The 17,905-nt window shown below is 36.3% G+C and overlaps 4 protein-coding genes across 7 annotated transcripts; 3 read left to right on the top strand and 1 right to left on the bottom strand.

The window, feature by feature from the left end:
- Nucleotides 1-312: 312 nt before the first annotated feature.
- LOC138123503 (RNA transcription, translation and transport factor protein) lies at nt 313-2,014 on the top strand. Of its 2 annotated transcripts, XM_069038263.1 has the most exons (6): nt 313-546; nt 672-968; nt 1,029-1,250; nt 1,300-1,389; nt 1,452-1,612; nt 1,665-2,014. In XM_069038263.1, exons 2-6 carry the CDS (start codon nt 908-910, stop codon nt 1,866-1,868), a joined length of 738 nt encoding a protein of 245 aa, XP_068894364.1. In that variant the 5' UTR covers nt 313-546; nt 672-907; the 3' UTR covers nt 1,869-2,014. The 2 variants fall into 2 exon arrangements, with proteins under 2 accessions (XP_068894364.1, XP_068894365.1); XM_069038264.1 differs by lacking the exon at nt 313-546 and having other exon boundaries at nt 627-968.
- A 122-nt stretch (nt 2,015-2,136) lies between these two features.
- On the top strand, nt 2,137-3,475 carry LOC138123504 (rab-like protein 3). Its single transcript, XM_069038265.1, has one exon. The coding sequence runs from the start codon at nt 2,682-2,684 to the stop codon at nt 3,378-3,380; it is 699 nt and encodes a 232-aa protein (XP_068894366.1). The 5' UTR covers nt 2,137-2,681; the 3' UTR covers nt 3,381-3,475.
- On the bottom strand, nt 3,392-7,749 carry LOC138123500 (N-acetylneuraminate lyase-like). Its single transcript, XM_069038261.1, has 6 exons — nt 7,671-7,749; nt 7,562-7,620; nt 7,436-7,506; nt 4,200-4,345; nt 3,981-4,149; nt 3,392-3,926 (listed from the first exon to the last, which is right to left on the bottom strand). Exons 1-6 carry the CDS (start codon nt 7,671-7,673, stop codon nt 3,463-3,465), a joined length of 912 nt encoding a protein of 303 aa, XP_068894362.1. The 5' UTR covers nt 7,674-7,749; the 3' UTR covers nt 3,392-3,462.
- Nucleotides 7,750-12,356: 4,607 nt separating this feature from the next.
- LOC138123487 (synaptic vesicle 2-related protein) lies at nt 12,357-17,780 on the top strand. 3 transcript variants are annotated; one of them, XM_069038239.1, is made up of 11 exons: nt 12,357-12,487; nt 13,317-13,437; nt 13,498-13,754; nt 13,808-13,932; nt 14,001-14,064; nt 14,117-14,242; nt 14,580-14,794; nt 14,845-15,032; nt 16,825-16,936; nt 16,992-17,166; nt 17,358-17,780. In XM_069038239.1, exons 1-11 carry the CDS (start codon nt 12,377-12,379, stop codon nt 17,523-17,525), a joined length of 1,662 nt encoding a protein of 553 aa, XP_068894340.1. In that variant the 5' UTR covers nt 12,357-12,376; the 3' UTR covers nt 17,526-17,780. The 3 variants fall into 3 exon arrangements, with proteins under 3 accessions (XP_068894340.1, XP_068894341.1, XP_068894342.1); XM_069038241.1 differs by having other exon boundaries at nt 12,363-12,493; XM_069038240.1 differs by lacking the exon at nt 14,117-14,242.
- The last annotated feature ends 125 nt before the right edge of the window (nt 17,781-17,905 follow it).

Below are 17,905 nucleotides of genomic sequence, written 5' to 3' on the forward strand. Positions count from 1 at the left end.
TATTATAACTTTTGTGACCACATGAGTACAGAATAATTTTCAATTAATGTATGGGCACAATTAGTCAGAGATCGTGCTCGTATTTTACCTTTGCTTTCAAATGGTGCTGTCACGAATTTAGATTTTATATGTGGTATTTAGGTGCCTCACAGAGCTTCACAGCACTACGCAAGAGACATATTGGTTAAACCGTCGTCTGTGCTGATCGTTATTATCGACGCGGATGACGGGTTAAACATTGAAAAAAAAAATGGATCGGCCACAACGAATCCAGCTCGTGCACCGGATTTAAATCTGTATGACTTTTTCTTGTGAGAGAGAAGACATGAAGCAGTTAGTATACCCGTCTCCGAGGACTAACACAATTGAAGAACAAATCCCCTGTGTGATGCAAGTGGTCAAAAGTATTCGTGATCTTGATCCTTGGTGCGAACACAAACTGCATTTTAACAAAAAAAACGATGTGGTGATGATATTAATATTTTTTATTATTCTTATTCGAGTATTTTACTCAAGCATCTAACTTATGAATGAACATGTAAACAGGTAAGCGGGTATGGGGATTTAAATTTCAAACTTATTTTAATTTTAATGTGGAGAGTTTTCCGAAAAAATGATTAATTAAAATGTTGCTTAGTTTGAGGAGTTCTATTGGTGGTTAAATTTTCTAGGTAGACTTCCATAACGTTCTGTAGAGTGCTTTACACAACATCTGTCAAATCTCAAATCCAAAGATGTCAAATTTCAAATCGTCAAATCATTGTCAAATAACAAATATCGTGTATCGTGAGCGTGAGCTGTGAGCGTGAGTTGTGTTTGTGTCGTGAGTGGTCGTGACCAATTATCGGCAAACGAGATTATTTTTTGTTTGAGCACAAGTGCAAAGATAATTCGTATCAATTTTGAAATGGTAAAAAGGTTGTTATCTGCCCTAGAATATCCGCAATGTGATTCAGTAAACATAAACGGTAAATAGTTACCATTTGTTTTCTATCGGCATCGATACCATAACCTCACATATTTTATAGACGTGACAACTTTTAGAAAAATTGTGGTGTGGCTGGAGCAAAATAAAATACAAAAAGCTAGCCCTAATGTTCAAAACGGTCTTAAGAATATTGCTTCAGGTGACTGGCCTAACAATTTCGTGAAGTATAAGGAAGAACTAGGTTGTCCAAATTTACAAACTCCACAAGAACAGCTTCAGTGGTTATTAGGTTTTGCAGTGCAAATAGAGACTCATAATAAAAGTAATTTGCTTTTTGGTTATAAAAAATTTACTTAATTTCAATATTTTAGGTGATTTATATGTCAAACATGCAGTTGAAAATTTGCAATCAACTAATGTGCCAAGTGTTGTTGCTGAGAATCCTCTTGACAAGTTGAACTGTGAGTGTACAGGTATAGGTATTTATTTAAAATTAAATAACGCAATTTCTTACAATTTCCAGTCCAAAGTAAAGAATTTGCAGAAGGAATTACAAATGTAGCCAAGTTATTAAACATAACACCCCACCCAGATCCTTTGATCACTTTAAAAGCAGTTGCTAAAATGGTTACTACAAGATTGTCTCCACAAGCACAGGCTAATCCAAGTGAAGTAATTATTAAGGTAATATTGTGTCATTTGTCTGTTTTATAATAACGATTGAAAAATGTTAAAGGGTACACCATTCCCATTTCAAGATGCTGATTTAGGTTTTGATTTAAATGATCCAGTTTTAAATCAAGCTGCTAAGGTGTTGAGAATTTTATATATACAAGATTTACGTGATTTACAAACAAGAGCCAATGAGTTAATTGTGGCTGTACAAAATGTTACAGCTAATCCCAAAACTGATACAAAACTTGGCAAAGTTGGAAAATGAAATTTTATATTATTTATTTATTTTTACTTAAACATATTTATCAATTTGTTTGTTTACGACTTCGAAATGGTGATTTGTCAAATATTTCTCCAATTCCTAAGCCAATGCTACCTAAGATAGAAAAATAAATAAAATATTTGCAAGAAGGATGTTGTTAAAATTACCTAACCCTAATACAATTAAGTAATATTTGTATTTTTGAGGTTGTCTTCCATGGTAAATGAGGTAACTGCCAATACTCATCAAACAACAAATTGAGGTTATTTTGCAAGGTAAACAATCTTTATCTGGGTTACTTTCCATGACGCATTAGTGTTTTACAGTATACCTATCTAAAACGAATTTCAAATTCGCGAATCAAATATTTCTGAACTTGAATCTTGTATATTTAACCTAGAACTATGGAACTAACTGGATAACACAGAATAACTCTGGATAACTGGAACGACTGGAACCGTCTCGAATAATTTTTATCAGAGTAGTTCAATCGATACCTTGTATTTTTAACTATTATGTCGTCTCAATTTAATTTTCAATAAAAATCACTGCTATTTAACGCTAAGGTGAACCACACCGACAAATAAATAAAACGGGAAACCCAATAAGACATGGGTATTTTTATAATTGTATATTATGTTATTACTATTACTTATTAGGAGCAAAAATGAAGTTTTATGTGTTACGACCGGTAGTTTGCCTGCGAAGTAATCGTAGTTCAAATATTCAAACGGTAGTTTAAGTTGCTTGACACGAAGATAACCTGAAAAATTGGAATAAAATAACAAATAACGTTAACTATATTAAAAAGCAGCAATGACTGCTATTGATAGGGTTCGTGTTATGGTATTGGGAGATTCTGGCGTAGGAAAAACATCATTTGTTCAACTCACTGCGAATAACGAGCCCATAAGGTCTCCAAGTTGGACAGTTGGGTGTTCTGTAGAAGTGAAACTTCACGAATACAAAGAAGGCACAAAAGAGCAGAAAACGTACTTTATAGAATTTTGGGATGTAGGTGGCAGTAACAATCACAGAAATACAAGACATGTTTTTTATAACCCTTGCCATGGTGTGATACTAGTGCATGATTTGACAAACCGCAAGTCTGAAGTAAATCTTCATAAGTGGTTACAAGAATTAATAAACCGTGATGCCAGTTCCTCCACGCTGAATTCTGTTACAAGTATGGATGAATATGATCCAGAAAATTTTTTTGGTGCCACTCAAATGCCTATTTTGGTAATCGGGACAAAGCTGGATCAAGTAGATGAACGGAAATCTGCTGTGGGCACATTTTCCAGTCAGTTTGGTGCTGATGAAATTCTGTTAGATTCTAGACAAGCCAGATATCTTGCTGCTGGTTCCTCAAATGCTGTTAAGTTATCAAGATTTTATGATAAAGTTATTGAAATGAGGTATCATTCACAAAATCAGTCCTTTAATGAAAGATTTGGGAGTAACACTGTGTCACCAGTTTTACCTTCAAAATTTTATTCACCTCATCAAGATTAAAGACTGAGGAGTTACTATTAAGCTTTTTTTGTTAATATTCCAATGTTTATTTAACAGATTATGTATTCATTTTTAATAAAACTTAGTTATTAATGTTGATGGTTTTCATTGAAGCCTCCATTTCCTTCATCTGTTCTCCTGTTATATTAGTCAGAGGTTCTCTAGCCTTTCCAACTTTGATTGGAGTAAATAAATCCATTGCAACTTTCATTGTAGGCACCCAAGCACCATGTTTTGTTACAACAGAACAGACTTGTGTTAAAGTGTCTTGCGTTTTCTTTGCCTTGTCAAGCTTTGACTGTTTAACAGCTTCAAGGATGTCAATGCCCAACTGTGGAAACATGTTTAAGGTGGTCGCAATTGCAGAATCAAAACCTAGTGTATAAGCACCAGCCATCAGTTGGTCCGCTCCCAGAAATACAGCGTATTTGCCGCTGTTAGCTTTAACTGCGGCTACTCCTTCATCTAGAGCGGTTGACGTGAATTTGATTCCATGAAAGGTTGGTATTTTTCCAACAGAATCGTTCAAGAACTGACCCATATGAACTAGAAAATGAGAATGTAAGTAACTGATTGATGTTTGTAAGCTTAAAAACTTACTGTTAACATTGGTGTAACTTGGTATGTGATAATACAAAAGAGGTGTATTGGGGGCAGCTGCACCTACAGTTTTCAGATACCTGATCAATTCTGACGAATTCGTTGGTTTATTGTACAAGTCGGGTAAGCAGAGAAGAGAGTGGACTCCAACTGATTCAGCATGTTTGGCCTATAAATGCATTGTTAAAAAAAATATATCAACAAATTAAGATGACGCACAAGTTCCAAAACATCAGGCAATGGAGCACCACCTATTTGTACCATTAAATGTTGATTCGTTTTTTTAACGGCCTTCACCCATGCTTCCGTTACTTGTTTTCTTTCGTTAACGTTCATTGACATCCCTTCCCCACTCGTTCCATTTACTATAAAATTTTACGTTTACAATCAGAATAACTTGAAAAAGAAAACATATTCTGGGTATCAGGTAATAGAAGAATTTTATTTAATGTTACAAATTTGAAATATCAGGATATGAGTCAATGCATACTGCGTAACTCAGTAGAATCCTGATATCCATAGATCGGATTCAAATCAAAGTTAAGTAGGAAGCGGAGAATCGGTTCCTAATATAATTGCATGCAAAAACGCTAACCAAGTAGGTAAGTACTAACTGCTCACAATCGATGTGGTTTCATATTACAAATACAATCAGCGCACGGAATAATGCTAGTTAATCCGACTTGCGATGGTGTTTATTGCTGAACAGGTCGACTGTATGGTTTTTGCCGAGTTTTTGTTCCGTTTTTATTCAGCGTTAATCGGAAGCAATGTCCGGTGGCGCCCCAGAAGTGTTTAGCGAATTTATTTGAATAAAATTCGGTAAGATTGTAATGTAAAAAATAAATTATCAAATAATAATGGAAACAATATTCAAACCATAAGACGCCAGGTAATCTGTCGAGTCTTGTACTGCTTCAAAAAACAGACAAACCATTATTAAATCGTGAAATTACATTAGGCAAATAAAACGTTGTTTAATAAGTATTCCGCCATTAATAATACCTATTTTTCTACGGGTTTCTATTTCTTCTATAAGTGAATTAATTTAAATGCATATTAAATATACATATACAGACTGTTTAAAAAAAATAATTTATACAGAGTGTCCCCAAAAAAAAAGACGAGTCCATAGCTCCCTTATTTATCGGAGGATTTTAATTATCTATACACCAAATTAAATGGTTGTTAATAGGCTACAAAACGGCTTATGGCTATTAAGACAACAAGCGTTTTATAGACGATTTAAAAATCGAGATCGTAGTTTAAATCAGAGCGACCGCAGGGAGCGAGGATTTAATAGATCGAGATTTTTAAACTATAAAACACGCGTTGTCTTCAAGATTTTTTCTAACACTAACATCTTATCAGAAATTTTAATAAATTCAGAAATTATTCGAGGCGCGTCACAATACACAAAATGCGGAGGTTGCCGTGAGTACTATGGTAATAATATCAACAAATTTGGAAAAAAACAATTTTCATCGTTGAAATGTGCCAAAACGTTCCAGAAGAAATAAGAAAAAAGGGGCAACTTGTTACCAATGAGGTCTAAAAGTGGATACGAAAAGGTGTATGTTTCGTTTCAAGGCCGGAACAATAAAAAAAGCATCACAGAGGTAACGGAAGATGTCATTTTGGCTTTTTTTGATATGGGGTAAGTGTCTAGAACTTCATTAAAAGTTAATTCACACTACGGCAAGAATCATTTGAAGAAAATGTAAAGATTGCCAGAAGTTGAAGAAGAAGATGTTAGGAACAAGAGCACGAAGCTAATGTGGCAGTTCCAATTCAATAATTGTACTTTTCACTTTTGTGATAATTACTGTAAAAATGATGAATAAAATGTTACTTGAATAATATGTGTGAGCGTATTTTTATGACTCTATAAGATATGTTGCCATTGACGATGTGTCTTATAGAAAAAAGCGTATTTTATGGGAAACATAAGGTGTGAGCTCAAATGCACCATGGAAACAGTATAAGATATTAGTGTTAGAAAAATAAATTTAAGTATAGCCCCATGGGTTTCAAGGGTAAACTGTCAAAATATTTTTTTTTAAATGGGATTACATACTTTTTTTTAGTAATTCTGATAGAGATTTTAATTCTGAAAACAACAATGTATCACAAGTATAACTTCACATAAAAAAAAATAACACTAACTTATGAAACAAATGACGAACACCAAGCGAAAAGCTATCAAAATGCATTGCGTTACAATGTAATAACCAAATTAACGTAGCTGGAAAAACAAATGACAAATAATAACATGTGGGATTGCGCAGATATGTCGCCAATGTTTAGCGCAAAATGGAACATAGACGATATTAGTGTTTTTTTACATTTTTTTTTTGTGAATTTTTGGTATTTAAGTGTATACTTGTGATACACTGTTGTTTTCAGAATAAAAATCTCTATCAGAATTACTAAAAAAAATATGTAATCCCATTTGAAAAAAAATATTTTGACAGTTTACCCTTGAAACCCATGGGGCTATACTTAAATTTATTAGGCCATTTTGTAGCCTATTAACAACCATTTAATTTGGTGTACAGATAATTAAAATCTTCTGATAAATAACGGAGTTATGGACTCGTTTTCTTTTTTGGGGACAACCTGTATGTACAGGGTGTATCTGAAATACGTGTGTTAATTTTAACCAGTGGGAGAACTCGCCAATTTATCAAACTTTTCTCTATAACATTTTGCAAAATTCGCAAGACTTTCACAATTTTTTGCCCCCCAATTTTTACCAAACGAGTTGTTTGTTGAAAACAAAATTAGACAAATCAAATCTAAGTACACAACGTTGCCGGTTGATTTTCTGATGCAGTGTTGGTGGTTATTTTTTATAGTCTTTATTTTTTCCTAACCATGAGAATTTTAATTATTTCTTTTTTTTCTGTAACAACGTAACTTTTTTTAACATAGCACTGTTTCTATCACAACAGAAAATTTTCGCCCTTACCTATAGGCGGGTATACACTTTGATGGCTAATTTATTCCAATTTTTAAATCAATTTGTAATGCTTTTTCGTAAAAATGTTATAGAGAAGTTTAATAAATTGGCGAGTTCTTCCACTGGTTAAAATTAACACACGTATTTCAGATACATCCTGTATTATAATATTTTTGTAACAAGACGCATTTTTTATTTATGCAAGATAAATGCTTGCATGACCTTCAGATTTCAACAGTTTATTTATATTAAATTAACGTGTACGTCAAAAAATAAGTAAACAATCCTTTCAGTTGTGTTGATAAAATGTGATAAAGTGAGCTTGATTAAAATGGAAAAATTCCTTACCTACTCGCATATAGAGAGATAAAATAACAATATTTAGAAGTTTTTGGCTTTCAAATCTTATTTTGAAATTATTAAATAATTTAAATTAGTAAGCGATGGTCATACTCAAACATTACATCAAGAACATTTAGAATGTATTTTTTACCTAGAACTCCCATTATCTTGGAATCTGCAAGAAATTTTGCATAATCTTGTATAACATCAAGGTTCACTGATCTAAACAAAAAATATGATGTTCATATTTGTAATTTCACAGAAAAGTGGTACTTACAAATCGTTTTTAAAAGCGGTCAGCGTGGGTGCCATAAGGCCTCTAAATGTAAAATTAACCTGAAAAAATTCGTAAATAATTCAGACAAAAATATAGAAATAATTTTTACCATGATTGCTTTTGCAAGAAGTACACACTAGCTACGATAAAGAAAATGAAATGAAAACAATCTCTTAATTCTTCATTATCTATTGTAATGATTTGTATACATTACTTTTTCCGCCAAATATTTGAACCTGCGCAAAACGGTAACAAAGGTGGTCGTGATCGTCATCGAATCGGAGGAGCCCTACGTTGTGATTTTCTTTTGGCGGAAAGGTTCGGAATGCAAACGGTGAGGGTTCCAGTTGGAAGAGTGCCGCAAATAAAACACACATGTGAGGGACGCAAATACCTTTTATTAAAAATGCCTGTAATAACTTTGATGAAAAAGAAATTGAAACGAATACAAAAGACAGAAATTAAGGTTAACGAAGTACAAGAAATTAACTAGTTGAGTACATCACAAAGATAAACGACAAGATGAATGCAACAATATTTAAAATAACAGAAAAACGGGCACATGACAGACAAAATGACAGTTTAAAGCTTGCAAAACAAGTAAACAAATTATAAGGCAGTTATTACAGACAGGGACGGATGAAAAACCCTCTTCAAAAACCGTATCCCAGGTATTACTCATATTTTACAATTAGATTAATGACAAAAACAATGTTTAACGCGGAACTACGCGGTCAAGGTACGCCAACGGGAACTTAGAGCTGGAGGTCACAAACTTTCGGTCGCGAGGGGACTCAGAAGAATTATCTGAATCATCTTGAAATCAAGCGACGTTTATAGATATTCGGGGTATTCATGAACGTCGGACTATTTCACCGATCCAGCAAGAGTGACAGAGCGTTTCGGGGTCGTACGAGTAGCATTCCTAGACCGCAGCCGCAAAGACCTAGGTCCGCCGTCCCCAACCAACCGTTTCCGGACAAAACCCCAAAGTCCCTATAACCGTCGACGGAAGCTTCACGAAAACATCCCGACGCCGCTCCCGCAAAGACTAAGGTCCGTCCCCGCTAACGGCTCTAAATAACCGTAGCTTCCACAGAAATTTACTAAACAACCCCACGACTTCCTGATTGTCACCTAGCTCCCACAGGGCGCACTTACAACATTTTATTTTAACTTTTCCGAAATCTAGCAACAACACGAAGGAATAACCCGAGTTTAATTCTATCGAACAAAGCGTAACATTAAACGATGAGAAAGTCCAGCAAAACAAAGCGCAACATTAAACAATGATAAAATACACAAAACAAAAACGCAACATTAAACAAGGATAACACAAGCAAAACAAAACGCAACATTAGACAATGAGACAATAAAAGAGTACAAAACGCGAAAAGTTGAATAACGATAAAATAAAAACGCTTTAAAAAGGGATACAATACTCGCTGGCAATACTAAACAAAAATATGGTGGGTCGAGTGCCGTTAGAAAATGTTAGCGAAAGAAAAAAACAAAATGGACGCACGCGGTCCGGACGACGGCTACTAATCTTCGAAATTTACAGATTGTCAAAAATGGACCTCCTGGGAGAAATTTAGGGATAACGCTTAAAATTAACAAATGGACGCCTCTTAAAGAAACAGCATGCAACAAAATGAAATCTACAACATACCCTTACCACGTGGTCCTGGTCCCAAAACAAAACACAAAAAAAAGGCCAACGAACGTGAGATAAATAATTACCCGTGTGGATAAAAAAAGAAACTGCCGGATTCTTCACGGGGACACAAAATATCTACTCGGAACGGTAGTGTAATCGGTTCAGATGTAACTTACAGATTTTTGGAATATTGGATCGCTCTTCGAAAGGTCTGTTCGTTTCGAAAAACCAAACAAAAGTGAACTACCCCTCTTCAACCACCCGCGCGAGCGAGCTTCAACCCCCGCCATATTTCCGCTTGTAGTACCTAGTCTAGCCGCTAGTACCTTCACATTTGGCGCGCTGTTGTGGCGGTACCGGAAACTTAAATTTAAATTTTAAACTGGGTCACTACACACGCCCCCAAGCTTCTTCGGAACGAAAAATGTGGAAGTGACTGAAGACGCTTTAAAAAGGGTGGCGCAGTTTACAAATTTTTGGACGTTAAAGTGATGCTATGGCTGGTTGTCGTGTTGTGGTGGGTAGTCGCGTTGGTGTCGTTGCCGTTTTGGCCTGCTGCAGGGGGTAACAATCCTTGACGACGCCCCCGAGGTCCGTGTCCGCGGTACATGAAAAAAAAAACATTTAAGGCAGCCTCATGTTCTTCTATGGTAGAACTTTAGGTTGGCAATGTTATAGTTACCCTATTTCTTTTTCTCTCATCGCCGGAACAACCAGGGGGGGACACCTCACGTTCCCGCTCTGCCATCGTTACCCCACTAGTGACCTGGAGGTGGCACCGAGAATGGGTTGAACGCCCCTTCCGTCTCTCCGATGGCGGCAGACGCAACCATCCTTTGTGGTGGCGCTTGTGGTGTCGGTCCTGCCCGATGTGATGCTTCTCATGTTCGGCTTTGTGAGGCAAGCTCCGTTCGTGGACGTTTTTGGGGGATGTACCACAGGTTGGCGCTCCAGGAAGAAGTCCACCATCTGAGCCATGATTTCTTGCTGTTGGCGTAACAGCGCTATTGTGGCGTCCTCCTCCCGCTGTCGTGCACGGTTCTGCGGGGTGTCTGGGGCCCTATCCCTGGGCCTAAGCACCTTTCCTCTTCCGCGTCTACGTCCGGTTCCCATCGTGGTCCTCCTCTACAACAAAAACACACAAGGGGACTCCGCTCCCCGCGGCGTGAATACATGGACAGGCACAAAACAGACAAACAAAGAAGTAAACTCGGCTCTCTTCACAAGGATCTCACGCAATTTGCATCCTGGTCACGGCACCAAATCTGTAATGATTTGTATACATTACTTTTTCCGCCAAATATTTGAACCTGCGCAAAACGGTAACAAAGGTGGTCGTGATCGTCATCGAATCGGAGGAGCCCTACGTTGTGATTTTCTTTGGGCGGAAAGGTTCGGAATGCAAACGGTGAGGGTTCCAGTTGGAAGAGTGCCGCAAATAAAACACACATGTGAGGGACGCAAATACCTTTTATTAAAAATGCCTGTAATAACTTTGATGAAAAAGAAATTGAAACGAATACAAAAGACAGAAATTAAGGTTAACGAAGTACAAGAAATTAACTAGTTGAGTACATCACAAAGATAAACGACAAGATGAATGCAACAATATTTAAAATAACAGAAAAACGGGCACATGACAGACAAAATGACAGTTTAAAGCTTGCAAAACAAGTAAACAAATTATAAGGCAGTTATTACAGACAGGGACGGATGAAAAACCCTCTTCAAAAACCGTATCCCAGGTATTACTCATATTTTACAATTAGATTAATGACAAAAACAATGTTTAACGCGGAACTACGCGGTCAAGGTACGCCAACGGGAACTTAGAGCTGGAGGTCACAAACTTTCGGTCGCGAGGGGACTCAGAAGAATTATCTGAATCATCTTGAAATCAAGCGACGTTTATAGATATTCGGGGTATTCATGAACGTCGGACTATTTCACCGATCCAGCAAGAGTGACAGAGCGTTTCGGGGTCGTACGAGTAGCATTCCTAGACCGCAGCCGCAAAGACCTAGGTCCGCCGTCCCCAACCAACCGTTTCCGGACAAAACCCCAAAGTCCCTATAACCGTCGACGGAAGCTTCACGAAAACATCCCGACGCCGCTCCCGCAAAGACTAAGGTCCGTCCCCGCTAACGGCTCTAAATAACCGTAGCTTCCACAGAAATTTACTAAACAACCCCACGACTTCCTGATTGTCACCTAGCTCCCACAGGGCGCACTTACAACATTTTATTTTAACTTTTCCGAAATCTAGCAACAACACGAAGGAATAACCCGAGTTTAATTCTATCGAACAAAGCGTAACATTAAACGATGAGAAAGTCCAGCAAAACAAAGCGCAACATTAAACAATGATAAAATACACAAAACAAAAACGCAACATTAAACAAGGATAACACAAGCAAAACAAAACGCAACATTAGACAATGAGACAATAAAAGAGTACAAAACGCGAAAAGTTGAATAACGATAAAATAAAAACGCTTTAAAAAGGGATACAATACTCGCTGGCAATACTAAACAAAAATATGGTGGGTCGAGTGCCGTTAGAAAATGTTAGCGAAAGAAAAAAACAAAATGGACGCACGCGGTCCGGACGACGGCTACTAATCTTCGAAATTTACAGATTGTCAAAAATGGACCTCCTGGGAGAAATTTAGGGATAACGCTTAAAATTAACAAATGGACGCCTCTTAAAGAAACAGCATGCAACAAAATGAAATCTACAACATACCCTTACCACGTGGTCCTGGTCCCAAAACAAAACACAAAAAAAAGGCCAACGAACGTGAGATAAATAATTACCCGTGTGGATAAAAAAAGAAACTGCCGGATTCTTCACGGGGACACAAAATATCTACTCGGAACGGTAGTGTAATCGGTTCAGATGTAACTTACAGATTTTTGGAATATTGGATCGCTCTTCGAAAGGTCTGTTCGTTTCGAAAAACCAAACAAAAGTGAACTACCCCTCTTCAACCACCCGCGCGAGCGAGCTTCAACCCCCGCCATATTTCCGCTTGTAGTACCTAGTCTAGCCGCTAGTACCTTCACATTTGGCGCGCTGTTGTGGCGGTACCGGAAACTTAAATTTAAATTTTAAACTGGGTCACTACACTATTAACTACATATCCATTACTTGCATGATGATAAGTAGTATTAAATGGTTTATTTTTAGCGTTGTGTTCAAGGGAGATAACAATGAAATTTCGGTTCAGAAGAAAACACATGAAAAAGAATCACACTTAATACAGGTATAGGTGTGTTTATGTAAATACACTTTATGTAATTTCTTTATTTGTAACATAAAAACCTACTTTCGTTGACAAGGGCAATATTTAATAAAGCTACTCATAGGATGTACTCACCGTAATCCATCAAGTACGGTATATTTAAATGGAGAAAAATCATTTTTTTCTATAATTGATTCAAAAAATTGAAATTCACGCATAGTTATCTGTGCATGAAGTGGGTCATTTTCTTACGTGTCTTTTTTTTTACATTGTTAGTAAGATCGAAACCATAGAAACCATACAAAACAGTGTGTGAAATGCAATTTCACGCATACGACTATTTCTGTTTTTCATTTCACGCACTGTTTTTTATTAGTTACCTAGCAACATGGTCACTGCATTGAAACTTCAGAGTTCCTTCAAAAATTTGGATTTTTAATTTCAATTTTTTGAATCAATTATAGAAAAAATATTGTTTATATTTCGTGCGCGAAGATGTTTTTGTGCATTCAAAGGCTTATACTGCCTCAACCTTCGTCTCGGCGTAAAAGACTTTTTCATGCACAAAAAACACTCTCTTCGCGCACTTAATATAAAAATAACTATTTCATTAAAATAAATCATAAAATGGATCAGCAACCCTTTTTCGAATTTGTAAACAAAAACTTTTTTGTAGGGTTAGATTAGATTACGTCATTTGTCAGTGTTGTCACAACTGACAGTTGCATAATTTCATAGGTTACAAAACTTATCCACGTAGTATGTTATTTACGTATTATTATTATATAGTATTGTTTTTTCAAATACGTTCTTACATTAATTAAACAATATGGTTTTACGACGTTCAAAGGGTTATCAAGATATTGATGGAAGTACTAGTCAAACAGCAGTTACCAGATCTGAACCAGCTGATGGAGACAATGAGCTGCCTCAAGATATTGAAATGGCTTCAGTTTCAGTTGTACCTGATGGTATAATTATTTAAAAAAAAAACCAAATCATTATTTTCATTAAGTATCACTTATTTGCAGATACTTTTACTGTAACTCAAGCAGTAAACGCATTAGGTTTTGGATGGTTTCAAGTAAAGTTGTCTTTATGGACTGGTTTATGTTGGATGGCTGACAGCATGGAAATGACAATATTGTCAATATTATCTCCTGCTTTGCATTGTGACTGGCACATTTCTAGATATCAACAAGCTTTAACAACAACAATAGTTTTTTTGGGAATGATGTTATCATCTACATTTTGGGGCAACTTAAGTGACAGATATGGCCGTAAACATGTACCAATTTAAATTAATTGAAATTGTCAAAGAGTTTACTTTTCCATTTTTAGGCTTTAACATTATGTGCAGTGTTACTATTTTATTATGGCTTATTGAGTGCTATTGCACCAAGTTTCATGTGGATTTTGTTACTTAGAGGGTTAGTGGGCTTTGCCATTGGTTGCACACCCCAATCGTGAGTACAATTTTTCTCTGTTTTGTTATTATTGTTCTTGTTTGCACTTGTTTCGGTCTTATTTTTAGAGTTACGCTTTATGCAGAGTTTTTACCTACAAAACAAAGAGCAAAATGTGTTGTCTTGCTTGATGTAAGTTGTTTATTTTGTGTTTGCCTTTTTGTACTTTTATTTTGTGTTGCAGTGTTTTTGGGCGTTAGGTGCATGTTTTGAGGTTGCTCTTGCATTAGTTGTTATGCCTACTTTAGGTTGGCAGTGGCTACTGGCATTATCGACAGGCCCTTTGTTAGCTTTTGCTTTAGTTTGTCCTGTAAGTAATAAGAGAAACATCATTTGTATCATTACTTTGTTAATTAAATACAGCTTGACAAAAACAGCTTGGCATGTGAGATGCGCAGAAGGGGAAATGAGAGGGTCTCTGTGAGACAAGGATGTGGCTAGGGTTACACTCAATGAAGTGTTTTATTTTGTTTATAATTTTTCGTCCGTTTATACACGGTCTAAACACCTCGACACACAACAAACAAATGCGCTCCGCTAGTGGGAGGGATTTCAGTCCCCTACGCATCCATCAACCATGTGTCAAGCTATTTTTCTTGAGCTGTACCACATCACACGAAGCACCCTTTGATATTATGCGTTTTAAGTGGTTGCCTGAGTCAGCCAGATATCATGTGGCAAGTGGGCAGACCGATAAAGCTCTGGAAACTTTGGAAAAAATCGCCAAAGATAACGGCAAGCCGATGCTTCTTGGGCGGTTAGTGGTAGACGATGCGACTACGTCATCACCACATAGAGGGCGTTTTAGAGACCTACTTGTTCCTTCATTAAGAAGAACGTCTCTCCTTTTGTGGTTTATTTGGTAAGTAATAATTTTCAAAAATAATTCAGTCTTCAACTTTTTTTTTAAAGGATGGTCTGTGCGTTTTGCTACTATGGACTTGTTCTAATGACCACGGAACTTTTTGAAACTTCGAGCATTTTATGTTCAAGTAAGCCTTTACCATCTCAAACTCTTGATACGTGTGCAGCAGACTGTAAACAATTACAGACCACCGATTATATGGATCTCTTGTGGACCACATTAGCAGAATTTCCAGGTCAGTAAAAAATTAATATCGTGTCTTAAATTAATTCAGATGTAACGGTCTATTTTGCGTTCGTTACAGCTGAAAGCGGTTCTATAATAGCGATAGTACAGTTTACGGTTGTCATGTTGGTACTGCCAGAATCCTCTAAAGTCTAGAGGTTTCTGGCAGTGGCAGCCAATACGCGCGAATATCCCAAAGTCCACAAGTGTTTCAATTGTTTTTTGCCAACTATCATAAAATTCCCCAGAATTTTAACATTCTTACTTTTGATTTAAAAACTACTCAAAAGGTGGAAAATAGAAAAAATAGTATAAAAAAAACTCGCTTCATAAGGCATTTATTCCATTCGTCCTTTATAAAACTCGCGCTGTGCGACTCGTTTTATAAACTTGGACTCATGAAATAAACTCTTCCTTATGAAACTTGTTTTTTAATGTACTATTATAAATTTCTTACCATATCGCTCATGCATTGCAACAGTGGGACGATTAGAATAGCTATTTATGCACCAAGAGCGTTACAACGATGATTACGCCCGGAGATCGATGAATCCAACTCGAGGGCTTTAGCCCGAGAGATGGATATCGTTCGATGGGCGTAATCATTCGGTGACGCCGTGGTGCATACAAGATGTTATTTTTCACTATCCGTGTTCTTAAAAAAAAATTGGCAATTTTGAATTGATGAGGGCATTATGAATTCATTACGCCCGCTTATTCTTATTACGCCCTGTATTATTCCCCGGTTGTTATGGACATGTTTACGTATTTCGTATCCTAGGAGTTATCATGCAATTATACTAAAGTGAAAAATAATAGCTATTTATGTAACAAGGCAGTAAAGTGACACTTTATCGAACGAGTTTGCAGATTGTGAGACGAGGCGAAGCCGAGTCGAGCAAGCAAACAAGTTCGATAAAGACACTTTACTGCCGTGTTGCATACAAGATTTTATCGACTACCACCTCACTGCTACTTACGGAAGTCAATCTATTTGCTTACTTCAACTGTAGATTTATATTTTAGAAAGTAAATAACTATTTCAATATTAGAACATTATTATTTATTATATATATTAAATGTGAATGTACAACCAGATGGATTATTAAAATTGATACCAGACGTTGAAGGAGCAGCTATTGAAAAAGGTTTGGAAGTGTTTGTTACTATGTTGTTAATATGACTACTTTTCTTTTCCACATCTTCGCCAATTAAACAAGTATTTGGATTTTTCTCCATTTCAGATTTTTGTAAAATTTCTATATCGGCGAAAGTTTCTGACTGTGCTGGCTGTTGGTGAATACCGCCAAGAATTGTTTTTGCAATTTTTGTTTTATTCAAAACCGACTCTTCCACGTACGATTAATTATTTATTATGTACGCTTCAAAATATTTGTAAGTAGGCCTAGTCAGAGTCAGGTAAAGTACTTTACCTGCCTAGACAGACAAAGTGACACTTTCTCTCCTTGAATCAGTACGCCAAAATTGTATTTTCGCTATGGTAGTCGATAAAAATATTTTTTTGAGATAACAGCGTCTAAAGTTTCCGTTGTTACGGAAATATAGTAGAGAATAGCGATTTATTCTGTTATTTGGCGATCCAGTATTAAAAATTGAAAAATGTTAGTGGCACTGGTGGAAAGATGACTCGTTCTGGGGAGCATGGGTGCTGCGACTCCAAAATGACATTTTTTAAGTTGTGCCACTATTGCAGCCCAGAGATATTAAAAATATCTCTACTTACCCATGTGGTGGAGCTATGACAGAACAAATAAGTTTAATGAAAACATTTGTTGTTTCAGGGATATTTATTACAATTTTTACAATTGAAAGATTTGGACGTAAAAAAACAATGGCTGTACAGTTCGTGGTATACGCTGTTTGTTGCTGTTTCCTTGTGGTTTGTTCAGAAAAGTAATAATGTCAATGAATTGCGAACCGTCATCATTGTAATAGTTTATATTTTCAGGCGTATTTTCTTGACCGTGATGTTATTTTTGGCACGAGGAATTATAGCAGGTGTTTTTCAAGCCGCTTATGTTTATACACCTGAGGTATATCCAACATCTCTGCGAGCTGTCGGTGTGGGATCGTGTAGTGCGATGGCCAGATTGGGCGCTATGGTCACACCTTATGTCGCACAGGTATGTCGTCACATTAAATGTGTCGATTTTTCACTCTGTGAATGGTTTTTGTGATTTGGATTTAGTCTGATAAATTATTGTAATCAGTCCTCCATTCATTGAAGGCGGAAGTAACTTCTGTTTCTAAATTATAAAATAAACTTTTCAGTCGTGCTGAAATAATAATGTGATATCATGGCCTTTATTTTTAGGTTCTTTTGAAAAGTTCTATTTCCTTTGCCACTACCATTTACACGGTGGCTGCTATTCTAGCAGCAGTGGCTTGTTTGATATTACCATTTGAAACAACTGGCAAGGAGCTGACAGAAAACGTCCAACAACACGCCAATGCAAATGTAAGAACAAACAGTACAAACTAAATTGTTACGGCTGCAAGACTGTTCAGTATTATGCTGTGGTATTTTTACTAATGATATTAAACCAAAGTACTTAATGCTTATTGCACTTTACCATATACTTATTTTTGTTGATATTGACATTATTTATTTATTTATTCTGAATTGTTTACTTTATTGATAGATAATTTAGTTGATAGGTTAAATTGATAGAGTAAATGTGGTGCTGGCGATTTTTCAATTTTGTAACTACTTTAATAAAACATTTTATACATGTAAGCGTCTCTTAATTGTGATAGAAAACCAAAGGTTTATTTGCAACTTTCTATCGGGAAAGTACGTAACTTGTGTTAGTATTTTACATTGTAGAAAACTATAATTTGCTGTGTGGAAGCTGGTGCCAT

This window comes from Tenebrio molitor, chromosome 2, assembly GCF_963966145.1.
Source record: "Tenebrio molitor chromosome 2, icTenMoli1.1, whole genome shotgun sequence".
In the NCBI taxonomy this organism is placed as follows: domain Eukaryota; kingdom Metazoa; phylum Arthropoda; class Insecta; order Coleoptera; family Tenebrionidae; genus Tenebrio; species Tenebrio molitor.